The sequence below is a fragment of the Rhinolophus sinicus genome, linkage group LG05 (genome assembly GCF_036562045.2).
Source record: "Rhinolophus sinicus isolate RSC01 linkage group LG05, ASM3656204v1, whole genome shotgun sequence".
Taxonomy (NCBI): domain Eukaryota; kingdom Metazoa; phylum Chordata; class Mammalia; order Chiroptera; family Rhinolophidae; genus Rhinolophus; species Rhinolophus sinicus.
In genome coordinates, this window is record NC_133755.1 from 153,722,563 (window position 1) to 153,745,508 (window position 22,946).

The following is a 22,946-nucleotide window of genomic DNA, read 5'->3' on the forward strand; positions in this document are numbered from 1 at the left end:
AATGTATTCTTTATTTCAGTTATTGTATTCTTTATTTCTGACTGGTTCTGTTTTATGTTTTCTATCTCCATTTTAATGTTTCCTATTTCTTTGTTGAAGTTCTACCTGATATCATTGATCATCCTTATAACTAGTGTTTAGAACTCTGTATCTGATAGATTGCTTATCTACATATTGTTTAGTTTTCTGTTTGTTTGTTTTTTATTTTTGTTTGTTTTTGTTTTTTCTTTGTGTGGGGTTTTTTCCTGGAGCTTTGTTCCATTCTTTCATTTGGGAATTTTTTCTTTCCCCATTTTGGCTGTCTCCCTGTGTTTGTTTCTATGTAGGACTGCTATGCCTCCCAGTCTTAGTAGAGTGGCCTTATATAGCAGGTGTCCTGTGTGGGACCAAGTTGTGCAGTCTCCCTGGACAACAGATCCGGGTGCTCAAGGGTTTCCTTTGTGTGGGTTGTGTGTGCCCTCCTTTTGTAGTAGAGAGTTGATTGCTGTTTGCATGTCAGTGGGAAGGATTGGTTGGTTGATTGGTTGTGAGGCTGATTGATTGTGAGGACTGGTTATGGTTGTGCAGGGGGTGACCCTACAGAGCAGGTTTCACTTTAGCAGGGCTCTGATGTCCACCCTGTCTGCCCTTTGAGTATGTCATCCTTGGAGGTGGCTGAGTGATGCTCCAGCCCAGTCTGAAGCTGACCACTGAGCCTGCTAGCCCTGGGGCCTCTGGGAGGGGACCTGCTGCAGGACAAGTTCATCTTCAATCTGAGCCCTGCCCAGGGCCACCTGGCATGAGCCCCAAAGCAGTCCAGAGATGGCTGCTGCCTGTGCTGTGTTTGGAGCTGCCTTCAGAGGCCAAACATTGAACCAAACCCAGCTGTTGCTAGTGCTGGACTTAGGGCTGCTCAGTTAGAGGTACGGGACATGCTGAAGCTAGATTCTTTTTGTTTGAGTTTTGTGAACCTTTGAGAGATTTAGGAAAGTCCTCAGCATGCATCAAGGCAGGTGGTTTATACACAGAAGCCACTGGAATGAGCTTGGGTGTGCCCAAAAGTTGGGTAGGGCATGGTCTCAGGGAATCAGTAAGATCGGGCAGATAAAAAGTGATACCACTTTGATGGAGACTCAGATATGATGTCTGCTTGCATCTGCATGCAGGGAGGGGGAGGGTTCAACAGTGAAACAATGGCTTCTGTCAGCTCCTCCATCCAGGAGAAAGCTGTTCCTTTAGCCCTCACCCTGAAGTTAGACAATTTGGTTCCTCCCTGTATGTTCCTGGCACCTTTCGAGCCACTGCTCCAGCACTGGAGCTCAGAGCAAGTGAGCTCATCAGTGAGTAAGTCACGCACAATCCCTTTAAAAGAAGCACCTGGGAGTGCAGCCACCCTCCATCTCACTCAGCCACAATCTGTGCTGTTTTTCACAACCAGTAGTTACGGGAACTTCTCTCCCAGGCACTGGAACCTTCTGCTGGGGAGGGAATGGGACCCCTCACTACTCAGGGAAGGGGGGAACCTGCACAGCTGAGATTTTCCTCCTAATTTTTAATGGTCATGCACAGGTGTGGGAGCAGCCCTCCTACCAGTCTCCAAGGGGCTTCTTCTGTATGTCCATAATTGTAGGGCTTTGGTTCAGTTAGACTTTAGGTGATTCTCAGTACTGGTTGTTCTGTGGTTTAGTTGTAATTGATGTGGTCTTGAGAGGAGGTAAGCACAGCATTTATCTACTCTGCCATCTTGACCGGAAATCTCTCATTAACTTTTGATATAGATTCTACTTTATTGTCTTGTAAAAATTAGTTAACAGCATTAACATTGGATTTGTTTCCTTTCAGTTCTCTTCAATGCACACACATGCACACACAGACAACACACACATGCATACACAAATATACATGCATTATATTGGTAGCATATGGTGAAGTTCTATGTCCTTTTTAACTATGCTGGGTTATGTTATATAATTATGTCGTTTTTTAACTGTGCTTGGTTATGTTATATCATGAACAATGTTCTTCATGTAATTACATAGTCTGTGAAATTTAGTTATTTAAAAAATAATTCACCAACATGTGGTCTTATACCATGTTCCTGCTTCCATACTTCCTTGGGGAGGTAGAATTCCTGAAATGCAAGGGTACCATAAGGGAGATTCCTATCAGAATCTCAGGAAATATGATGCATTTTGAAGGTACCTGCCAGTAGCACAGGAGCAAGTGCTAGACCTTTCTAATCAATTAATATAGTTAAATAAATTTCAAAATGTATTCTACCATTGAATTATTTATAATCCCTTTTCTTTTTTCTGTATTCATTACGATAATAAAACCAAATCAAACCAAACCACACAAACAAAACCCCCCAAACCAAATGAATATTGGCAGGTAAATTATAAGGATAGGTGGGAATGGGAATTCAGTACCCCCAATTAGGAGATATTTATCCATTAATCTAATTTCTCATTGTCTCTGTGTGTTTGCCTTTCTCTTTCTCTTAGTTAAAAGTTTGAAAATAGATCTGTATTCTTTTCATATGCAAGGTTCTTTCTCTTTCAAGATTATATAAAAACTACTTAGATCCTAAGTACCAGCTAAGCTACTGATTATAATAACTAATATTTAATAGATGCTTAATATGGGCTGGATACTGCTCTTAGCACTTCACAGGCATTGTGTTTGGTAATTGTCACAACTTTATGATGGAAATATATTATTATTATTTTTCGCCCAGATGGAAAAAAAATGAGGCACAGAAAGTTGTGAAGCTTTCCCACGTGGCAAAGTCCACTTAACATTACACTGCATTTGTCCCTCAACCAACAAATACATGTGAACATCTAATGAGACATCACAAATTTTACAGCTCAAAACAGAAGTCTTAATGATTTACGTTCCCAAAACATGTCTTTTCAGCAATAGCAGCACCCTTAATCCAGTTATTCAGGCAAATAAATAAAAGGAAACAAAAAGCCTGGGAATTATCCTTGATTATTCTTTTTCCTCAATGCTCCTTATCCACGTTCTGCAAATTCAACCTACAAAATATATCCTGAATAGAAGGTCTGACAATTACGTTCACGAACTTGCCACCGTGCGCTTATATCGGCAGCACTGTACAAACAGCTCGGTAAGGTTTCATAACCTTGGTATATCAGTGTCTCACCGCTGCGTGCATGTTGACGTGTGGCAGTGTCTTGCTGAGTGGCGTTCATTACTGTTGTTGTGTGTTTTTGTGTGCAGTTGCGAAAATGTCTGAGCTTGAATTAGAGCAATGAACAAACATTCAATTTCTTGGCAACAGTGAAAGTGAAATCAAGGACATGTTAGTTTATGGGGATCAAGCCATGAAGAAAACAACTGTACAGATGGATTAAATATTTTTCTTAGGGGAGAGAACGCATCACTGATGAAGAGAGGTCAGGATGGCCAGTAACGAGCAGAACTGATGAAAACACTGCAAAAATCCATCAAATTGCACTTCAAAATTATCTGCTGACTCTGAGAAGCATAGCAGACCAAGTAAATATCTATAGAGAAACAGGAAAATCTTAACCGAAAATCTTGGCATGAGAAAGGTGCCAAAATAATCCCAAAGGAGCTCACCGATGAACAAAGGGTAGTCGAAGTTTTCCAAGATGTTTTGGAGAGGCTAGACAATGTTTTGGCCTGTGTTATCACTGGTAATGAAATGTAGGTGTACCAATATGACTCTGAAACAAAGCATCAACATGCACAATGGAACTCAGCCAATTCTCCATGACCAAAAATTTCTGTCAGTTCAAATCAAGAGTCAAAACGATGTTGCTAACCTCTTTTCATATCAGAGGGATTGTTCATTATGAATTTGTACCAACTGGACAAACAGTTAACCAAGTTTTCTATTTGGAAGTGCTAAAAAGGCTGCATAAAAAAGATGAAAACAACCTGAACTTTCTGCCAACAATTCATGGCTCTTGCATCACGACAATGCACCAGCTCACACGGCACTGTCTGTGAGGGAGTTTTTAGCCAGTAAACAAATAACTGTATTGGAACACCCTCCCTACTCACCTTATCTGGCCCCCAATGACTTCTTTTTTACCCAAATGTAAAGGAAATAATGAAACGAGGACATTTTGATGGCATTCAGGATGTCAAGGGTACTACGATGACCGCTCTGATGGCCATTCCAGAAAAAGAGTTCCAAAATTGCTTTGATGGGTTGACTGGGCACTAGTGTTGGTGCATAGCTTCCCAAGGGTAGTACTTCGAGTATGACCATAGTGATATTCAGCAATGAGGTATGTAGCACTTTTTCTAGGATGAGTTCACGAACGTAATTGTCAGACCTCATGTAACACTTATTGTCATCTGTACCACTAGCACCCTAGTCAAAGCCACTGTCATCTCTCACCAGGACTACTAGAATAGCCCCCTGACTAGTCTCTCTGCTTTCACATCTCCTCTTTATAGCCTACTCACCAAATAACAGCCACAGTAATCTTGTAAAAATATGCATTGGATCTCATCGCCCCTCTGCTCTAAATCCTCCAATGGCTTCCTAACATACATACTGTGTTTCCCTGAAAATAAGCCCTAGCATGAATTTTCTGGATGACATCCCCTGAACATGAGCCCTAATGAGTCTTTTGGAGCAAAAATTAATATAAGACCCGGTCTTATTTTCAGGGAAACATGGTAGACGAAATCCATACTCCTTGCCACATCCTATACAGCCTGCGTGACCTGGCCTTGTGAGCTTCTCCAGCATAACAGCTGACCCCAATCTATTGCTCCTATTTTATTCTAGCCACATTGCCCTTCTTGGGATGAATGAAGTTCATCCTTGCGTCAGTTTCTTTAAACTTGCTATATCCAATGTTTTAAATGCCCTTTCCTTACATCTTGACATATTTTCATCCCTCATGTCAGCGAGGTCTCTGCTCAAATGTAACTTTCTCAGAAAATTCTTCCCTGATCACCATCTGTTTTAGAATCTTCTACCTAAAATTATATTACATATTCGTTTACCTTATTTGTTGCAGTGGGGGTCCTGAAAAATGTTTAACTGACTTACCAGGGGATAAAAAAAGAAAAACCCTGGTTTGTAGTGTTAGCCAGTTTCTATGGTGTAAATATTCCCATCAGGGCTGGGTTCAAGTTACCATGATGTCATTCGACAAGGAATTGGGAAGAGATACTCATAATAGGCTTTTTGAAAGCCAGTGCAAGCTGGCTCCAGCACACCTTTGGTGTAATGCCTGTTTTTCTAGACTACAAAGCAAGTTTGACATGAGAAAGCAACTTTGTTATCTTCACCACTGTATTTCAACACCTAGGTGAAAGACCAGCACAATAAATAATGCGTTGCTCAATAATGTTTCTAGAGCAAACTAATTCCAGAACTAATCAATATATTACTCTGTGGGGCTTTAAAATATGTATAGAAGTGCAGAATATGAGAGTCTGTATTAGGAATTTTGGAAAGTGGATTTGATTGCAAGTATGAGTCCTTCCCGCCCTTCTTAATCAAGGAGCCACCGCAAATGCCATTAGAATATTGCATTTTAAGCCTTCCTAAAAAGGTTATTGAGAGTGTGGACACCTAAGGAGATTCTGCTCATAGTTTAATAATTTCATTTTTGTGTAGGCTGCAAAAATTAATCTGAATTTAGTCCAGTATGCAGTGTACTTTAAGTATTTGATGCACGTCTAAAATGTTGACGTCAAGAATATCTACAATTCAAATCATGACCTTCTTTTAGTTTGCATTATAATTTTACAGTTTATGACCTAGACACAAAAAAGGACTGCCTTAAGAATTTTAATACTCATACTGCTATTCTTCACTTCTGACTGTGATGATACTTAAAAGTGTCTTATGCTGCACAGGCAAAGAAAATGGAAGTTTCCTCCACACAAAATATATGTAAAGTCTACTTTTAACAAGTGTCTGTATTTACTACCTGTTGTTAATTGTCACTACTTATAATATCATTCTATCCTCACTGCAGACACGAAGCTTAGGATAAGAAAAAGTTAAAGCTCCAGCCTTCATACCTTTTATAATGCTTTGCTAATAGCTGCAGTTATTTAGCAACGTCCACATCAGACTTAGCTTTAACAGAATCGTGGCTTCATAGTGCAGCACTTCATTAGAGTGTTGTTTATGGTGTCTCTGTTTATAGTCATCCTTGACATATGCTTATGGTTGAATTCATGGATGTTCTGCTGTCATTTGTTCTCTGCTCTGTAGATGGATTCAGTTTATAGTATCAGATTCTCCTATTGATGATCTTGAAGCTTTACCATTTGATATTGAGTAATTGTAGTCAAACTGCTCAAGAAGCCCTATGGATTATTATGTTTTATGCTTTTGTATCACAAAGGAAATAGAGCATAATACCCTATTGGTGAAACACTACTTCTGTTTCCCAAAGATATATTGTTCTTTGAGATTTGTGTCTAGACATTGTTATTAAGTGTTCCAATGAATAGTAATTTCAGAATCAGGATTGAAGAACACTTTTTATCATACTTTAAATGTAAACGTGTGTGCGATTTTTCTAATGAAGGCTTTTACATAAGTTAATTATGTAAAGGCTGATAGAATGCTTATGGAAGGACACTTGGTACTATAGAAAGTGTTCAACATCATTTGTCTCTGTTCCTATAACCATGACTTTTTGTGGCTTTTTTCATAACCTTTTTAATTGGAAGGATTTCAATGTCAGAAGATTGTTCTATGCAACTTTTTAAGGTTATCTTTTTTTCCTCCTGCAGTCTCAGTCCTGGTTTGATTAGCCTTGATTTTCTCTAGTGGTGAAGGTTGAAAAAAAAAAAAAAGGGATTTTTTATTGTGGTGCAACCAATTAGTCCTACATGGTGAGCTAAGTCCACGAGCAGTCAAACTTGCTAACAGGGCTTTTGTTTGTGAAGGTCATACAGAGGAGACAGTGACACACTCAGTGTTCTGTGTATGCTGTGGATCCTTCTGGAGCTTCAGTAATCTTGCTCTCAGCACCTCGTAACTCATGTTTGACCTGACATCACCCAACTTATATTATGATTGGGTCAATTTCTAACAAAAAGAAATCAGGAGAAATCTAGGCAGAATACAAAGAGGGAAGAATTTGCAGGGGGGTTTTTGTAAGAACTTAGTCATATTGTCCTCTTAAAATGGTAGCTTTTCAGAAATATTAATATTTTTTTGGCACTTGGTCCTTAGAAAATGTCTATATGGTTATGAGTGTCATCAACTATCCTTATTTTTAAATTGTAGCCAGAATGACATCAGGCTTTAAGGCTTTCTCATTTTTCATTCCCTTTACACTCTTCACTTCACTGGCAAGTTAGGTCACCTCTTTAAAATTTGAGGTAAAGGGTAGCTTGATAAACCTTGGCAGAATGCTGTCTTTTGCAAATTTTTATTTCAGAAGAGAAAATGTGGTTTAGACATATTTAAGATGGTTATCTTAATAGAATTTCCCCTCTGTCTATGATGAGAGATGTGTCATCTGTACTTATTCATGTTATATGGTAGTTAGGTAGGTTCACCCTTTGGTACTTGTACAAATCACCCCATGGAGAAAGGATGACTCCATAAGAGAAGCTGTAGGCATGAGTCTACAGGCTGAGCAGGGCTGTTGAAGACAGGACCTTCTGGATATCACTCAGTCACCGGGTTGCCAGGAGTCGGAGCTGACTTAATGGCACATGCACAGAAATCACCTCGGACATTTCTTAAATCATTTCAGAGGTGGTATTCTATTTTTGATCACCTGTGCAATTGAATATTAAAAAATAATTAAGCATCTATTATGTGTAAGGCATTAAGAGATATTTATAGTTTTCTCCTGCTAGCAACTTATAATTTAGTTTGTTGGTAAGAGAAGGACATCATTTCTTCTTTACAAAGCAAGATTAAGTTGTCATAAGATGTTCAGTTGTTAGTTTGAAATATAAAATGGGATGTAAGAAGGTAGTTAGTTCAGAAATTAAGATGTGGGAAATATCTGTATAAAGAAGTTTGTTGAAATATTCATAGACATGAAAGGTATTATTATGCAAAAACCACATTAGACAAACTTGGATCTATAAACTTGTTCCATAATTTACTAGTCATGTGAAGTGGAACAATTTATCTACTATATTAATTTTCCATTTCTGCCATAACAGATTACCACAAATTTAGTTGCTTAAAACAACACAAGTTTATTATCTTACAGTTTAATAGGTTAGAAATCTGACATGAGCCTTACTGAGGTTAAATCCAGGTGTGGGCAGAATTGGATTCCCTCTGGAGGCTCTCAAATCCATTACCTTGCTTTTTTCTAGTTTCTACAGGCTACCAGCATTCCTTGTCTCCTGGCCCCTTCTTCCATCTTCAAAGCCAAAAATGGGTTGAGAACTTCTCTTGTTCCATCACTCTGACCTCTTTTTCTTCTATTTTCTATGTTTAAGGATGTTTATATTTCTATTGGGCTCATATGTATCACCCAGGATTACCTTCCCATCTCAAGGTGTTTGACTAGATTATATCTGCAGAGTCCCCTTTGCCATCTAAAGTAACATATTCACAGGTTCCAAGGATAATGGTATGATCTTAATTTTTGAGGGACCATTATTCTTTTTGCCACATCTACCCTCTCCCATTGCAATTGTCCGATCAGTTCCTAACTATCTCATAAGATTCTCATTATAATAGCAGAAAGAAACCTCTGTATGCTGAAATGCCTGGAAAAAACAAGGCACTAAATAAAATGTTACTTTCTCTACAGAAAGAATTATTAGGAAATAAAACATTGGACACAACTTTGTTAAGGAAACTTGAATTGTGAAGAACCACAGCAGGAGCACCCACACAGGGCTTGGAGAGAACTTCAGATAGTGCTGTTTTCTGAATACTCTTCTGCTTTCACGTCTTCCTCTGCCATTGTTTACTTTCCTTTTTCGGCAAAAGCTATATTAGAAAAATACATTTTTTCTTTTTAAAAAATTCCTGAATTATAAATAAATACTATTTTTCAACAATAAATAAAGTTTCCAAAAGGGGGAGAGAGCATAGTCAAAGTCTATAGAGACTTCAAAGAAGATGAGGATGGAAAGGGGGAAAAGATATATATATATATATATATATATATATATATATATATATATATATATATATATATATATATATGAGTTTTCCAACCAGGTTGCTTGCAACTCTTCTGAAAGTGATTAAAGTAGGTTGGTAGGTGGGTTATGGACCATAGGGGTGGTAAAGTAATAAACAACAGAGGGCACAGGCTATTGTTAAGAACATCCCTAGAGCAGGACAAGAAAGGGGGACAATATATAAAAGCATGAAAATAGCTGATGCTATTTCATTTGTAATAGCTGGAAATGAGTATGTGTTAAGTGACTCTGATCTGTTGAAAGAATTCATGAGCCAAGATCAGAAAGTTTCATTCTGTCTTTGATTTGCTATTCTACACTGTTAACGTTAGATGCCTAACTCTTCTCATCACTACAAATCTTTGCTATTATTCCCCAAATGCTTTGAACTAGAATGATTCATTCATGTCTGCAATGTCATAAATTGGAGAACATGTAGGTTCTTACCCTGGTAACTACAGAAGCACAAAAACAAAGGCAATGCCAGGTTTTTCTCCAGGGTGAATAAATTTTAGAAGGCAAGCTTTAAACTTCCACTTTTTTGATTGTCTGTGATTCACACCAATATTGTGCTCTGTGATGGCTTCATTGAAAGGACTGTCATGTTCTATGGGGGAGTCAGCCTACCTGCTCTTTTACACTAGCTGGTGTGAAATCCATGCTGTGCCAATGGCTTGTTCACAGGAGGCAGGTCAATCTTTTGAAATCATAGATTGTTTCATATGAGAGAGAAATATATGAGGAGAGAATATATGTCAAGGGCAGTGCTAAAGAGAAAACGCTTGTCTGAGTTTTACCTGTAGCTAACATTGTTAAAAATGATAGCAACTTAATGAAGCACGGAGTACGAAATGCATTCATAAGCTGAGGGAGGACCTTATTCATTCCCATTTGGGTTCTATTCACTCATGTTACCAGTTTTCTTAAGACTGGACTAAAATTTTGATACTTCTGGGTTAGCAATGCCCTTTAGAGTTGGTAGTTAATTTGAAAGTTTTAAGATCTATTTCTTGAGCTCAGAATGCAGTGTAGTCACAGTATGAATCAGCGTTAACCGTTCGTCAAGATAATAAAGAAAAGGCATTAAATGTTTACTCTTTAAGGCCAAGCACTAAATTAGCAGTACTGGTAAAATCAATATGTAAATGAGAATTATTTGTTTATTCAAATGAGATGTATTACTAATCTTTTTATACTGATTATGAAAATTTCACAACATCACATGTATCCCTGCAGTGCTGCTTAAATGCTCCTTTACAGTATTTTGTGTAAACTGATAAATTTAAAAGATTTGCTTTAATTCAGGTTCACTTTTTTTTGGCATAACTGCTTTATAGATGGTGCTCTGTGGTTCCATCACACTTCAGGAAATGTCCAGATGTGTGTTTTGGGGAAGTTAGTGGCCATAGACCCATCATTGGAGAGGTCCCTTTTGTTCTAAAGAGTAGCATTCAGTATAACTGCAATTTTCTCCATGTTGCTTTTTTGTTTAACAATATATCCCTCCATTTGTTGCCCCTCCATCTCAGGTTTTCTTGGCTATTCTTGCTGTTTAATTCTTCCAAATCATCTTGTCCAGGGGGGAAAAATACGATTTTTAATGAAAAATGAAATTACTTTACATCTATATATTAACTTAAGGAGGGCTGAAAAGTAACATTAATTTTCAGAGCTAGAAGTTGAGATTTTCTCTTACAGTGTGAGGTAGAGAAATCCTTCAAATACCCATGAGTAGTTAGGCAATGATTAAAACCCTTTTAAAAAACAATTTCACCAAATAATTGAACATTTTATCTTCAAAGGATTATCATTAGTCATCCAGTTAGATTACTGTTTCTTAGAAATTCTGAAGTGGTAGAGCAATTCATTTTCAAATGTATAAACTTCACATGAGTTTAATGTGAGTATAAAAAATCTGTTTTAATTGAGGGCAGAGTGTTTCTGTCTCTCTGGCAACATGGGAATCACTTATCCTGAGGTGAAATGGCTCATTTGCTTACCTGCAACTGATTAGGTTCACATGCAGCAATTGTAGTATACACTTGGGGATGGGTGGGGAGAATAAATGGGCTGCACATTGTAACTGAGTGACAAATACAAAGCATTTCAGTATGTGAAATTATTATAAATGGATTTGTCTGGAACAAAGTACAAGTGCCAAGGAGACTGTCCTTTTGGACTCCCCATTACATTATTCTGTGGTTTTTGAAATAAGTGTAAATTTACAAGGGGCCATAAAACTCATCCAGAAACCAATAATTGGATGTATTTTCAGGTTAATTTTTTTAAAGTTTAGATGTATTCTGCTGGATTATCATGTAAACACATGTTGGAACTTGACTTAAACTTACGTCTAGTAATAGTATTATCAAAATCTGTATGATGGTCTCTTCAAAGAATTTTTAAGATTATGATGAACCATTATTTTCTGTGATTGCTCAGAAATGTTTAGTGGGGAATAAGAACTTAGTGACACGTGATTCGGTGGGGGTGGATCTTTGAGTGAATCTTTTGTTGTACTTGGATTTCCAATGAATTCCCTATGTTCAACCCCATGTTTCACCCCTGCTTCTGGTCAGACCTGCTTCTGTGAAGTTCTGCTGGATTTCACCCCGGGGCAACAGCCAACTGTTTGAGTACTTTAACCCATGACCTCTGCTCTCCATCAGCCAACTGTCATGGACCTTCCAGAAAAATGCGAACTTCCCTCATCTCTTCTCTTTGTTGTTATTTGTTTCTATTTTATTTCTTTATTTTCTCTTTTGAAGTCTCAGGTGAAAGACCAGATACCATGTTTCCCCCAAAATAAGACCTAGCCAGATTGGGTCTTATATAATATATTAACATAAGACTGGGACTTATATTAATTTTAGCTCCAAAATCCACATTAGAGCTGATGGACTGGCTAGGTCTTATTTTCGGGGAAACACGATAGTATGAACAACATCCATCAACTCCAATACAGAAACATACATACATTTCTATAAACCATCCCTGATTATTTCAGTGGGTACTAAGCTTGAAACCTAATGATTTCTAGGATCCTTTCTGGTTCTGATATTGTGTAACTCTCATTACTTTCTGAAATCCAATATACCTATATGGATAAATAAGAGAATTTGACAAGCACATTATTAGAACTAAGAATGCAGATGAATTTTCAAAATATATTAGAGATGGCATCACAGCACATGGAAATGTTAAAATGCATATCCTGGGCAAGAGAAGTTCCTAGAATATTGCATAGCCTCTTTCAAAATGAAACAGTTTTGTTGCGTAGATTTTCTATAGGAAGTTCACAGACAGATAGTCATGTGTGAGAGGAGACAGGGCTCAACAAAGGACAGAATTTAGATGGCCACATGTTGTTCTCTTGAGAGATTAGAAAAGAAGAAATGCAAGAAGGTAATTAAGGTCGAGTCCTATGAGAAGGATAAAGTGTCATCTTCTATAGAGAGTGAATCTATTAATATTTTCATGGCTTTCTCGGGGATTGGCTTAGAGGAAACAGAGGTCCGTAGCTTTGTTATACTATTAAGGAGTCATATTTTTGGCCTGGTTCTCTTAACTGTGTGCCAGTGACACTCAAAATGTCTAAAAGCTATGCTCTACACCTGAGACTAATACAATACTAAATGTCAACTGTAATTGAAAAATTAAGAAAGAAAAAAAAAGCCTCAGTAAAATCTCCAAAACACTATTTTTTTGGTAGCATTTTTCTAGTCCTGTGATTCTTCTAAGGACAAAGGATAAACTAGGATAGAGTTATAGCAGGGAGTATTTATAAAAATTCCAGACCTAACAATTCATGAGCTAGAAATTGATTCTGGATATCAGACTTATCTACATGGGTGATAGATGACTAAGGTATTCAGCCCTAGGGTAGCACAGAGTGGCCAAAGTCCCTAGGATGCTCACTTGCACCTTTGAGGTCTCTTTTTACCCCAGTGCTGTACCAATATGTATCTCAGCCATGGTATGATAAAATTGGAAAACGTCATTGTATACGGTGGTCATTGTATGTGACTGTGTTTCTCCCAAAATAAGATGTAGCTGGATCATCAGCTCTAATATATCTTTTGGAGCAAAAATTAATACAAGACCCTGTCATATAATATAATATAATATAATATAATATAATATAATATAATATAATATAATATAATATAATATAATATAATATAATATAATATATAACACTGGGTCTTATATAAATATAATATATAATATAATATAATATATAATATAATACCAGGTATAATATATAATATAATACAATACAATACAATATAATGTAATATAATATAATATAGTATATATGATATAATATAATATAAGACTGGGTCTTATATAAATTTTTGGTCCAAAAATTTTCCAGGAAACATGGTACTTATCACTTTGGGATTGAGGAGTCTTTAGAAAGACGCTATTGTCCAATTCTACCCTAAAAGAGATCAAGTTTTTAATGTGCTGCTTATTATAGCAGAAACATCTAATGCAGTTCTGCAACAATGAAGTATTACGTAATATTTTGTTAGGTGACATATAACTGGAATGTGAAATAAAAAGTTCACTTTGTTGTGTATAAAATGTGAAACATTTGTTATAACTTCAAGTTATTTTGGATTAATTCGTTATGCACTAAGTTTGTAAAAAGTGCCCACCAACAGTGAAAAATTTGGCAATTGTTTGTTGATATCTAAGGTTCATCAAAGCCTATTCGCTATGGAATTTTTGTATTTCTTATAATGAGATGTTTGCTTTCCTTGTTGCACCCCATATAGGTTAAGGTTTTATTCATGTGGAAATAAGGTTTTATGACTACTGATTTTGAAGACTCTTTATACTGAAAACAGAAGACATAGTTAATTAAATAGCATAGGTGCAGTAGAGAATTATTCTATTAGGATCATTAAAATTGGAGTACTTTGAAAATCACTGTTAAAATTTTCACAGCCATTCTCAGATGCCTTCAAATAATACTTCTGTTCATTGTGATTTTCAATAATGCTGTCTACCACATTTTAAAAAGTTTATTCAAAATACTACCACATGCCAACTAATTTAATTAACTTTGTATGAAATGTGAAAGAATCCATAGAAAATAAATGAAAGAGGGATATTGTTTTGAAATGGGACTCTTCTAATATCCTCTAAGGAAATGACTGCTTTTCCGTATCACTTAATGGTGGCTGTTATATTGAATTATAGGAAGAGTCTGTGGGATTTCTAGTATAACTGCTTTCCATGGGCTTCATCTATTATTTCAGAAACAACACAGAAACTCCTAAGTCATGTATCTATATTGTAGCTCCAAAAGAATTTGGCCCCTTCCTACATTTGCTTGCTGAGCTCTCTTTTATACAAAATTCTTTGTGAATAATCTCAGTGTATTTTTATTCTTTATATCTTATTGGGTACCTGTGATCTCTAATGTTTTGCTTTTTTGTTTTGTTTTGTTTTCTATTAAAAAAAATAATTGTGCATTTTTTTCCCTAAAAGGAAAGATGTTAATTTGAAATATTTATACAGACTTTTTTTTTTTTCTTCCTAGAGAACATGTAGTGTTTTGTACTCATTATCTCAGTATCTCTTTGGTTTTGACTTTGAAAAAGAAACATTGGGAAACAGAGGATAAAAGAATTTAAGTAACTTCTCAGCTCACAGAAACAAAATAGGATGAACACTCAAGCAATGCATGTCTTAGTTCCTGCAAGTGACAAAATAGGCTGGTGTTGACTGGGATTCAAGCTCGAACAAGAACAACAATAACAACAACAACAAAACAGCGTTAAGCTTATAAAAGTAGCATGGAAGCATGTTACAATGATTTGGGTTATTCAACTAAATCTAATAAATATAGAATGCCCATTATTTCAAACAGATTATAATAAAGATTATAGCATCTCTGACCTTTAGGAGCTCACAGTTTAGTTATTTGTATTCTTTATCATTTTACCAACATTGTCAGAAATACTTTAGGATTACCAGAAATTAAGACTGGTGTTTCGTATTTATAATAGAGACAACTATCTCTCTGTGTTATATTAGGTTAATCAATAAGTATATTCTTCAATAAATTTCTTTATGAAGAAATGTCATGTGAATGAGTTGTTAGATATGGAGTGTCTAAAATAAGTCTTTATGAATAATACCTTAAAAATGCAGAAATAGCAAATATTTTTAATAACAGTTGATGGAATGTGTTCCAATTTACTCCTAATATTATCCTTTCCATACTCATTTGCTGTAATTTTTATTTGAAAAGTAATTTTATTAAAAACTAAGGCATTTATGTTAATTAATTAATATAGTAGGGTATTGGATAGACAGTAAAAGTTCTCCTCCTTCTCTCCTTGATTCCTTGTTTGCAAATCCCAGAGGTAACAGCTTTAATATATTCATGTATCTCTTTCCCCAAAAGGTCTAAGTGTATTCAAGAATTTATATGCACAAACATAGATAAGCGTGTCTATCTACAATTGCACTTACCTGCACATCATTGTAAATATAGATTCATAATATTTCCCTGGAATGATATTCAATAAAACAGAGCAGTCATAGTTCAGACCGATCAGAACAGATGTCTTGTCTGTTCCTTGCTATGCTGAGGTAACCAGATGGTCTCAGGGGAGAGGAGGCATTTGGGAGGCTTGGGCTGCAGCAATTCACCAACAAAATTAAGTACAAAATTATTTAAGTATTTTAACCACCACTTTTTCTAGAACTGTGCCTAAAAAGCAAGTATCAGACCTACTTTCAATCATTTGAAGGCTCGTGGTTCTTCCCTCACTGCACACAAGTGTGTCCGCCTCCAAGTAAAGATCTCAGAAGACCTCAGATCATTTCAAAAGACCTCCATCAGAGCCACTCAGATTCCCCCTTCATACCAACTTTTCATATTTATAAATTCAGCCACTTAGAGTTTACCATAGGTACTGTACCTGTATTCATGAAAGTCCATGTCAAAAGTATGAAGCAGATAAAATTTATTTCTAGTAATTTATTTCTAGTACACTCCTTTCAGGATTCCCTCTGTGGCCCAGCAGACACTTGAATCACATTGTAGTGAGTCTGTTCTCCCAAATGGACTCTTCCAGTGACCCCGATCACCCAGAATTTAGAGCTGTTAGTCTCCCCACATCTCATAGCATTTACTAAACATGAACATATAATGTCACTTTATTAGTAGTGTGTTTTTTGTAAGCCTCATTATTGTAACATATTATCAACCCATGGATGGTGGGATTGTAAATTAAATTAATTTGTATCTGTCTTTCTACTCAGGACATTGCATTTAAATGTTACTCAATGTTTCTACATTATTCTTTTGGACTTTTGGACTGCATTGGTAAAGGCACACATATGTACTATCACAAAACATTCATAGTATTTACTTTTACGTTTTCAAATTTTATGTAGATGTGAAAATAGATGATTGCCACATTAACCTCTCTCGCCACTCTGGAGCCGTTCTTTATTAAACTCCCCCCACCCCCCTTTTTATTTTATTTTATTTTATTTTATTTTTAATTTTATTGCGCAAGGGGAACAGGACTTTATTGGGGAACAGTGTGCACTTCCAGGACTTTTTCTCCAAGTCAAGTTGTTGTCCTTTCAGTCTTAGTTGTGGAGGGTTCTGTTCAGCTTCAAGTTGTTGTTCTTTCAGTCTTAGTTGTGGAGGGTGCAGCTCAGCTCCAGGTCCAGTTGCCGTTGCTAGTTGCAGGGGCAGAGCCCACCATCCCTGGCGGGACTTGAGGAATTGAACTGGCAACCTTGTGGTTGAGAGCCCACTGGCCCATGTGGGAATCGAACTGGCAGCCTTCGGAGTTAGGAGCACGGAGCTCTAACCGCCTGAGCCACCGGGCTGGCCCCCACCCCCCTTTTTAAAACACATTTACCTCCTGTAGCGAAGGTACAGAAACCCTTCGTTTAATATGTTTCAGTTTTAGTCAGTTGTCTGCTATATTAGAAGTTCTCCTCCATTATTTTCTGTTTGGGGGTATAGAGGAAATGACATTTATTATTCATTGCCAAGTCCTTTGCCAGGCACTTTGCACACATTATTTCACTTAATCCAAATTGTCTCTCAGTTGAATACTTATTATTGACCCTAATTTACAGAAAAGGAAGCTAAGAGTTAGAAAAGTAAAATAATCTGCCCAAGGTCACATAAATGCTGAGGCCACAATTAGAACACAGGAATGTGTCTCCAAAACCCTATGTTGTTTTTGCTGCACCACACTAAGTCCACCTAAGTGTTAATTTTCAGAGGTTTAGGTAATATAAATAAGCGTATTTTCTAAACCCTCGAGCACTATCATGCACACATGGAATTTCTAACTCATACTTTATACTAACACAGTAAGATGAGTAAATTGGTATGTCTTGAATGCTTTAGGTCAGGGATGTCCAAACTTTTTTCAACGTTTTTTACCAAGGACCATATGCAGTAAAATACACAAACAGCCGGGCCACTCACTCGAGGTGAAGTACGTATTGCCTCACCTGATTTATTTAAGTAAACTAAATATATTTTTGGAATTTGCTGCAGGCCAATAAAAAATGGATTGCGGGCTGCAGTTGGCCCACGAGCCACACTTTGGACACCCCTGCTTTAGATAATCATGTTTATAATGGAACTTTTAAAAATTAGGTGAGATGATGTCAATGAGTTGTTAGAGAACTGAAATCAAATCTTAACCCATTTCTTTTAAAGACATGGCTGTCAAAATGAAACATCGAATCTTCTCAAAAAGGTATTAAATATTAACACGTAACAATAAAATCATTTCAGAGAACATAAAGAGTTTGGAATAAAATCTGAAATAAAATGTATTGTAGCATTAAGCCGTACATTTGATATAAAATGGTGAAAATACTTTGGAATTCAAAGGTGCACGTTGTTGTGACTCTTCTACAGGTGTTCCAGATTGCATATGTGATAGTGAAAGCAGCTAACTCTCCTCGGCCTGGAAACTGGATTTTGGAACGCTCACTTGATGATGTTGAATACAAGCCCTGGCAGTATCATGCTGTGACAGATGCAGAGTGCCTGACCCTCTACAATATTTATCCCCGCACTGGACCTCCATCATATGCCAAAGACGATGAGGTCATCTGCACTTCATTTTATTCCAAGATACACCCCTTAGAAAATGGAGAGGTAAGATGGGAAAAGTCACCATAAGTACATTTACGAAGGCAAAATAGGGCTGTCAGAAAGACGTGAATATATCAGTAATTGGTGTCAGGGAGACTTTAAAATAGGGTTTAGCAGAAGTACATTTAAATGAGTTATTAACTGAAAGGGAAAAACCCAGGTGATTAGAATTTTAACTACCTTCATCTAGTATGTATCTCCCATTTCCAATAAAGATCAGAGAAGAGGAAATGGGTTTAAATTGGAAAGTCAATGATTAATTTTACGTATAAAGAAACTTTTCTGACAATAAGAGTTTGCAATGATTGGAGAAGGATTGAGACCTTAAAGGAAGTCTTAGTTGTGTCTACTCTGGTCTGAAGATGGGGACAAAAAAAGATGAATTTGGGAATAAAAATAATTCACACAAGGACCTAAATTAGAGGGAATTCTTTGTATGTTTTTCTGCTCTCACCACACAGGGCTACGGTGGGGTTCATTTTCTTTGGTCAGGATTTGCTTATTACATGCTTAATTCAAAAGTGTTCCATTTCTCTGTAACATCTTTTATTCTGTGATTAAGATTTTAGATTCATTCATTGGCTTTATTTAAATAACAGATTTAAACCATGGCTTAACCTGTTTGTTATCAGCAGTGTGTTGAACCATGACTTAAATTCTCTGTGCCTCAGTTTTGTCTCCTGTAAAATGTGAACAATAATCTCAGTTCTTCATATGATTGTCAAGAAGATTAAATAAATTAATATATCTAAAGCATTAGAGCAGGGCTAACATCCATGTACTCTGTAAACATTATTTTTGTTGTTGCTGCTGAACTAATAACTTTTGTGTAATTATTATTATCACTGTTAGTCTCCTCTCAAATACCCAAACTTTGACTTAGTGGCTCACTTGGATTCTCTAATTATATTGCCTTAGTTTGTCTCTCTTTAGTATATGTGGCCTAGCTCCTTTTGTCCTACCTGCTTGTGTACATCTCTATTTATACTCATGTCTGATATTTTCTCCTCAATAGTCCACACACCTGAACATAGTATCGCTTTTATAGTCACATTTCTGGAAAACCCGTATTTATATTCTATCATGCCCTCCTCAGCCAATGTAGGGTTATCTGCTTAAACACTTCTGGGAGAAAGTTAGATGTTTGACATAAATCGATCACACTGTCTTTTGGCACTATTATTCTATGAGTGTATCCCAGTGTCTCACTATATTTCATATTCCATGTTTAAAACATATCAGTTTTGGGGAAAACAATTCCAAATGGTGCTCTCAGCAGAAGTCTCAATCTACTAAATGACAAGTAGTCAAGCACAGTGAGTCAAACAGCTGTTCAACTTGCTTTGTGCCCAGAGATATCCAATTCCTGGCCAGAGAGAGCTTTGGTGGTATAGTGGTGAGCATAGCTGCCTTCCAATTCCTGGCCAGAGTGGCCTGAGGATATGGGAGTAGGGAGGGAGTATGGACAAAACATATTTGAGTTGGATTTTTATTATTTTTCTCCTGGATCCAGTGTTTACCCAGAACTAATAATTATCTAATATTTATAAAGCTATCCTTTACTTTTAAAAAAAGGTCCAATTCAGAAATTAGTTGAATAATATAAAAATGTACCTAGATAGATATATAACTCAAGTTATGTGCATATCCCAAAGCATGCTGTTTCTGCATTGATGGTGATTTTTCATCCTTTTAGACCATGTTAACCTATCAACATGGAACAAATAGATGTTTGTTCAACATGGAACAAATAGGTTTTTGTTTGTTTAACTGGCTATATATTGTTTTCACTCTTAGACATTAACCAAAAATACTCATTGATAATGACCATTAAGAATAACTTATCTTTCTCTGTGACTTGCTTTTTTTTTTTTTTTTAATGTCTATTTCTGTCTTATAGGAAAGCGGGTGAAACAGAAAGCAATTCAAAATATTTTAAGTAAAATGATAGTATTTTAAAATAATAGTTAAGTCCAGACCTCACCTAGAATATCTGCTTCATTTTATATAGCTTACACTGTGAAACATAGTACTTTTTGGAGTAAACAGGTGCAGCGAAGGTAGGGGATATTCACCAAGATTTCCAACTCAAATGGTAACAAAACTGAGATAAGAATCCAGTTTCCTGACTCCCAGGTTAGTGTTTACCTTAGTAAAGACTGGGCATTGATTTAAAAATAAATATGGTGATTGATAAATTCAGTAACGGTTTAGAGTAGATATGGAAATGCTGAATGCAGTGTAAATAGAAAGAGTCCTAGTTTTGAAATATCATGATACAGAAGAATGTATGTGATATTAGAAGATGGGGTTCTGATTGTAGTTTTTGTGGGACATTTGGCAGGCCATTTAATCTCTCTGAGTTTGAATTTCTTTACTACATGAAATAATTTAATATATAAATTGTCCTAATGCGTCTTTCCATTCTAAAGTAATGTAATTTTAGATATTGCCCACAATATAACATGTGGGATTATTCTAAAATTTTTGAATGCCTCTTTCCAATATTTAACTGACAAGTGACTGTGAAATAAATCTTAGTATGATTAACTTTTAGTTTTAAAATAATACACTTTTGGATACCATTTGAAATGCTATTATTATGTGCTATGTTCAAAACTTCCCAGAGAAGTGACAGTCAAGAGAAACAAACATATAAACTAGTAAATGGAAAGTGACAGTATAAACACTACAACAATAGTGTATACAGAAAGCAGTAAATCCTATGCTGGGGAGACAAAAGAGCCAAATTTAGTAGGTGACTTCTCAGAACACAGGAAAACCAGAAACAATTCTTAGTATCTCAGAAGTTTCAAGACCAACATACAAATTTATCTCCAGTATGGCCTATGGGTTAAACTAAGCATATAACAGAATTAACCTCCATTGTTACAGTATATTTTTATTGGGTATAGAATGGTAGATTTATAGTTATTTACTTCTGGCACATTTTATTACCTTCTGGTTTCCATTGTTTATATAGAAAAGGTCGTTTGTAGTGTCTTTCTCTGATTTCTTTAAATATATTTATCTTTGTCTTTTTCAGTAGTTTTATTGTGATGCTCCAAGTCTGCACTGCCCAATACAATAGTCACTAGCCATATGTGGTTATTTAATTAAAATTTTAATTAATTAAAATTAAACTAAAATTGAAGTCCTCAGTTGCATAGCCACATTTTAAAGTGCTCAATAGCCACATGTGACTAGCAGTTACTGCATTGGATTGCACAGAATAGAACATTTATATCATTGCATAAAGTTTTATTGGGCAGGGCTGCTATGGATTATTTATTTATTTATTTTTATTTTCAGGATTGTGAATTATTTGGTTAGCATATCTTTAGAGAAATATCTTTCATTAGTTCAGGAAATATTTGAGCCATTAGCTCTCCAAATATTGTCCCTTCCCAATTCTCTCTCCTCTATAAATACAATGAAAATGATTTGGAACTGTACACACTATGTATCGTACACTCTCTTTTGTATATGCTCATCCTTTTAGCTTTCTGTTGTTTATTCTAGGTATTTTCTTCCGGTTTATTTCCAGTTTACTAATTTTCTCTTCAGCTATGTGAAATTTGCTATTGAAACTATTCATAGGATTTTTAATTTCATTTATTACTTTTTTTTGGTTCTAGAATTTTTCTTTGGTTTATTTTCAAGTAGTTTAGTACCAAGTTTTATATTGAAATTTTATATATCTATTACAATTTTAATTTAATAATAAATTTACATTTAAATATTTAACATTTTATTTTTCATCTCAAGCATAAAGTAATAATTATTTAAGTTTTTAATTTGACAATTCTAGTGTCTAGTCTTTGTGGATATATTTCTGTTTCATTTGCTGATTCTTTTTATGCTGTTTTATAGCCTATCATTCCTGATTATTTTTGCATAACAGAAATTGTATGTGAAAAACTGTATAGAAGTAATTTGAGGCCTGAGATGATATTGTCATATTATTATTATTATTATTATTATTATTTTATGCTGCTGTCAAGCAATGGCAATATGGATAATCCTAATCCAGTTTCTAGGATTCTTATTTCTGGGACACTTAGTTGACTCAAAACTGTGCTGTAATCCAGTGACAGCTGCTTTTATTCCAGTTTACCTTCATTTCTAGGATTTCTGTCTTTGGAGTCCAAACCAAAGTGTGTGGGACTTATCAAAGTCCTCCCCCTTATAGTGCTGGAGTCCAACTTTTGTCATCCTAGTACAGTCATGTGCCACTTAACAACAGGTATGCATTATGAGAAAGGCTTTGTTAGGCAATTTCATCGTGGTGCAAATATCATAGAATACACTTACACAAACCTAGATGATATAGCCTACTACACACAGAGGCTATGGATCTTAGGCTACATGCCTGTATAGCATGTTACTGTGCAAAGGGCAAACAAATAAAACAAGAATAAATCAAGCACAACATTAAATGATGTAATCAAGAGAGGTAAACAGGAGATGTATGAGGTTGCTACCAGTGTAACATGGCATACTGTTTTACAGCAAACTTTTTTATACATAGAAATAATGCCCTCTAAAATAATAATACAATGCATAGTACAGTAAATACATAAACCAGTAACATAGTTGTTTATTATCATTATCAACTATTCTGTACTGTATATATTGTATGTGCTCTAATTTTATACGA

General features: G+C 35.8%; 1 protein-coding gene across 6 annotated transcripts in view; it reads left to right on the top strand.

The window, feature by feature from the left end:
• The window catches only part of LAMA2 (laminin subunit alpha 2), a 535,718-nt gene that overhangs the window by 171,374 nt on the left and 341,398 nt on the right, over window positions 1-22,946 (top strand). For all 6 annotated transcript variants that reach the window (XM_074333565.1, XM_074333563.1, XM_074333566.1 and 3 more), the window contains exon 4: window positions 18,047-18,289. In XM_074333565.1, coding sequence (XP_074189666.1) covers window positions 18,047-18,289 — 243 coding nt within the window. The remainder of the gene's footprint in view (window positions 1-18,046; window positions 18,290-22,946) is intronic.